Raw genomic sequence first — 4,914 nt, forward strand, 5'->3', positions numbered from 1 at the left:
AGTGGTGGGACTCGTTCGAATCGAAGCAAGGACAGGTAGGGAGAACTCGGAACTCCGGGAGAGAAGGGATAACGGGTCGAACGAGCTAACCCAAACCCCCAAGCCGCACTCGTCCCTTTCGAGCCGTGTCTATCTCTCTTTTCGCTACCTCTCCTCTTGGCTTTTCTCATCTCTTCTCTTCGTTACCCCTCTATACCCATCACCTCTTCCCTTTGCCCCTCTTAACGAATCTCGCACCCTGTAGTCTTGTCCTCTTTTCTCCTCTTCTCTTTCTACTCTGCAATCTCTTCGTCCTCTTCCTCCTACGTTATGCCTCCTCCGCCGTCCCCACTTATCCGCCATCTTTGTTGTACGTTCTTTCTCTTTCTATCCCGCTCTCACCAGGGCCGGTTTAGGGGCAGCCAATTACCCAGAGCATCAGTACTTTCTACTAAGAATAAAGATGGAAAATCGGATTATTACGAAAATAAAAATACTTAACTTTGTGACGTGCTCTCTAATCAAGGAAATAACGATCAAACAAACGCGTCGATTCGATGGCGTGCACAAACTAATAAAATATTTATCAGTCTAAATTCTTTGTACATAAATACCATAGACGCAAAATATTACGAATATAAGAAATTATTTCTATCTTAGTTAATATTACGATCTTATTTTTTCTATAACAAAAATAAAGAAAAAGAAAGAAAAAAAATATAAAAAGCATGGAATAAGATGTATGTAATGTAAGAAGAAAATGGAATAATTTTATTTAACAAATTACAAAAGTCAGATAATTATATTGTTAATAGTTATTATGTTTGTGTAATAAAAACATATCATTATTAATAATCATATCAAATATATAGATAAAGAAAATAAATAATTTATTTATTTATTGAAATATTTTCTGTAAATTGAAGAATAATGAGTTATGTTATATTTCAAATATCTAACTTCAAAATATATCTAATACATTTATTTTCATTATCATCTAATTCTAAAGTTTAAACAAAATACAGGAATTATGATTTTGAAAATGATAGGGCATCAAAATACATTGAGCCGATCCTGACCTTACTCCATCTTGTTTCCGCTAAAATCGCGTCAAAGTCGTAGATTCATGGCGTCGATGTGTGGCTACGAATTCACAAGATCTATCGCTCGTTTGTATTTTACGTGTCGTATTTTCTTTTAATGGTTCATGATGGTTTATTTGAATAATATTAGCTCTATTGGTAACAATATTAAACATCCGTTTGTACAGGGTACGCCATTGAGGCTAGAGAAAGCGATTTCCTGCACTCGTACTGTTTCGTCGAAAACGAAGTTTCATGACTGTTTCATATTGAAAATGTTTTGAATAAGAAACAGTTATTGAGTATTCTATATCGCTGATTTATAGTCACGTGATAATTTATATTCTATGTACAGTGTCCATACACAAAATCCTAGATTGTAATTACTGCTAAATAAATATACAATTAATTAAAAGCGTAAAATATTGTGTGGATTTTTCATTAATGTATTTACAAAACTTTATTGGAAATTATATTTAATATCATTAAATTAAATAAATAAATAATCATATATAATAGTTTTGTCAATAATTCAATTAAAAATATCAAAATGTTTTTTTAATTTTTTCTATCTTAAAATTTATTTATAACTATTAATTATTTTAATGATTAAACAATAAGAATTTTGAAATCTTTATATATTATAAAATAATCGTAATATATAAATAATTAAATAATCATAATAATAGATAAATAATATATCTTTATATATTAATGAAATAAATATTTTAAAATTTAAATAAATGTTTTTAAATTCTTCAAAAATATAATTTTCCATATAGCATATTTTTTTATAATTGTAAACTAAGCTAAAAAGTATTATCAATATTACACAACTATGTGGACAGTGGCGACAGCTTTTGAATGAAGAAATTTTAATAATTATTATTTTTCTTACATTTAGAGCCATCTGTCGGTAATATTAACATTAAGAATTGATTACTTACCAACAGTAAGTACAAACAATAATTCTATATCGAACAAACAAAATTGTTTATTTTATATTACAGAAAATACATAATTGTTGTTTCTCATTATCATTTTTAGCTTTGATATCTAACCTTTCACATAATATACTAGTTTTAAACATTCATATGTGTTAAATTAACACATAAATATTAAATTTTTAATTTTAATCTTAATTATATATATATATTTTTATCTATATATTTATGCGTATAAGTCAAAAATAATATGTCAATCTTTGGTAAATCAGATATTTCACAGATCATAGAAGAACCATCCATTTTATCATCTGATCCAATCGAGCGGAAGTTGGCACGTAGACTTCGTATACAACGACATATAGAAGAACGAGATAAGTAAGAAATATTGGATATATATAAATTTAATATATTTTTATGACTTAAATTTGAATTAATAATTTTTTTGATGTTAGACAGATAAAAGCTCAAGATCAAGAAATTGAAGAAATAACTGACATAGAAAAGCAAATTTTTGATAGTATAGAAGCTTTGGAAAAATTAACTATAGAAGGGGATGAAGTGGTACGTATAATTTAAATTATTAATTATTGAAAAAAAAAAGAACATGGTTTAAATTTAATTACATAAAATATGTTTTACCATATAATTTATATTACATTAATTTAACTGGCATTTGAAATATATGCAATTAATTTAATTTATGTGAATTTAACTCTTCTAACAGTAACAAAGTTTGAAATTAATAACTTACTTATGAATAATACACGAATTAATTAATGATATTATTATTTTTAATATTAATTATCAGTGGATATTATTAATGTCATTAGCGAATAGAAATTTTTAAATAAAAAAAAACTTTTAATATACTTTTAGATCGCTGGTGTTAAAATCGCAAACGATGCCAAGGAATTGGAAAGACGAAAGGAAGTGGAAGAGAAGAGGCAGAAATTATTGGAGATCCTCGAGGAAGAGAACAAAGTATACATGGAGAAATACGACGAAATTACGAAAAAATGGCCTGATATACTTGCCTTGAAACATCCGTTGGATATTCATGATGAAATAGAACTTCAAAATGCCAGGGGTCTCGAAATTCTAAAGAAAAAGGACGATTTCATCGCTCTATTGAAGCAAGAGTTGCAGAATGCCGATTTAATGTTCACTGAAGACGTGAAGAAACAAAACGAAGATATTAATTTACTCATCGAAAGAATGGAAAGTCAAGTGAGTGTATTTTTAACTGCAAAAAAAAAAAAGAATTCTTAAACAATTTCTTAAATATTTATTTATTTATTATACGAATATTAAAAAAAAATAAAAAATTTCTGAAAAAAAAAATATATATTTTATCCAAAAGGTGAAAACGATGACTAAAGCTTATCGCCACGAGATGGAACTGATCGAAACTGTTATCGAATCTGAGCGTAAGATGCTGATGGAAATTTCTATGGAAAAATGGAATGCGCTGTTTAAGAAGCTTCAAGAGGATACTTTTGAAGAGAAGGAGAAAAGAAAGGAAATAATGAAAGAATATGAGATAGAGATGGAGAAAGTAATAATAGAACATCAAGAGAAATTTAGGAAGCAAAAGATCATGTACGAGTTGGAAATACAGAATCTTCAACAGGAAGTGCAAAATATGAAAGCTTTGTGTATAATGAATATTGAGAAATTGGATTACAATTTTGCAGTGTTGAAGCGGCGAGACGAAGAAAATACTATCGTGAAAAATCAGCAAAAAAGAAAAATCAACAAGTGTGTATATTAATTATTTTTCTTATATAAATCATTATTTTAAAAATTATAAATCATTCGTTTTTTTTTTTTTAATAATAATAAAATATGAAGAAAAATAATTAATTACGAACATCTTGTTGGTAAAAATTTTATTATTTTATTATTTACATTTTATAATAGACTTCAAGATATTATTAACAATTTAAAAAAAACTTATTCCGATTTGGAAGAATCAAAAAAGGCGGAAATTCAAAAGCTCACTAATCAAATATTAAAATCGCAAAAATCTGTGTTGGAATTGAAGAAGAAATCTAATTATCTTGCGATCATCAATGATAAGAAGTACATGCAAGTTTGGGATATGAATATTAAAACTGCAAACGAATTAATCGATAAGGTATTTTGTAATGATTATTGTAATGAAATAGTTTTTAATTAAAATTTTTTACGATTATATATTTTAGATTTTAACGGCAGATAGAATTATACACGAACAATTGTTATTACTGGAATGGCAACCACCGGAGGAGGAGTTATTGAAAAAAGAAGATTTGCCTTCGTATTGTGGCGCGATGTGTGCCTTAAAAACAGGTAAAATTTATTTAAAAAAAAAAAAAATTATTTATATCGTTTATAATAAAAATAACTAAAAATTCAAGAAATAAAAATTTTCTCTCATATTTTCAAGAACAAGAGGAAGCCAAGAAAAGAAGAACGATCACTAAATTATACAAACCACCAACTACTTTGGAAGAAATAAATTTAGAAAGACGCTTATTGAATCATATTTTTAAATTGATTTCTAATCAATGTGATTATCTTATTGAAGACACATTGAAAATCTTACTTTCTGAATATACGGAAGAGAATAATTTATTGATTCGATTGGATAAAGTATTCGAGGTCAGTTTCGTATTAATAATTGTATTATTGTTATTTACAAGTTGAATATGATATATTGATATATTGAATTTATAGGCGTTAAAAATAACGAATGAACAAGAACTTCAATTTTTATTAAATTTTTTCTTACCATACGCGCATTGTCCCACTTGCACAATTAAAATTGTAAAAATTCCTAGCGAAGAAATTACAGAAAGTTCGTCTTTGTATGTAAAAATATCCTTGATTAAAAAAAAAAAAAAAAAAAAAAAAAAAAAATTTTT

The 4,914-nt window shown here is 26.9% G+C and overlaps 1 protein-coding gene and 1 long non-coding RNA gene across 2 annotated transcripts in view; both read left to right on the forward strand.

Annotated features, from left to right (window-relative positions):
• Nucleotides 1-941: 941 nt before the first annotated feature.
• On the forward strand, nucleotides 942-1,484 carry LOC102680167. The gene is made up of 2 exons (XR_421518.2): nucleotides 942-1,148; nucleotides 1,250-1,484. It is a non-coding gene; the product is annotated as an uncharacterized LOC102680167 (long non-coding RNA).
• Nucleotides 1,485-2,099: 615 nt separating this feature from the next.
• The window catches only part of LOC102670664 (dynein regulatory complex protein 1), a 4,132-nt gene continuing 1,317 nt past the window's right edge, over nucleotides 2,100-4,914 (forward strand). The window contains exons 1-8 of the mRNA XM_006614130.2: nucleotides 2,100-2,383; nucleotides 2,461-2,569; nucleotides 2,885-3,235; nucleotides 3,369-3,766; nucleotides 3,929-4,145; nucleotides 4,213-4,339; nucleotides 4,437-4,651; nucleotides 4,727-4,857. Of these exons, the coding sequence (XP_006614193.1) occupies nucleotides 2,256-2,383; nucleotides 2,461-2,569; nucleotides 2,885-3,235; nucleotides 3,369-3,766; nucleotides 3,929-4,145; nucleotides 4,213-4,339; nucleotides 4,437-4,651; nucleotides 4,727-4,857 (1,676 nt within the window). The 5' untranslated portion in view covers nucleotides 2,100-2,255. The remainder of the gene's footprint in view (nucleotides 2,384-2,460; nucleotides 2,570-2,884; nucleotides 3,236-3,368; nucleotides 3,767-3,928; nucleotides 4,146-4,212; nucleotides 4,340-4,436; nucleotides 4,652-4,726; nucleotides 4,858-4,914) is intronic.

This window comes from Apis dorsata, unplaced genomic scaffold (assembly GCF_000469605.1).
Source record: "Apis dorsata unplaced genomic scaffold, Apis dorsata 1.3 scaffold_170, whole genome shotgun sequence".
NCBI lineage: Eukaryota > Metazoa > Arthropoda > Insecta > Hymenoptera > Apidae > Apis > Apis dorsata.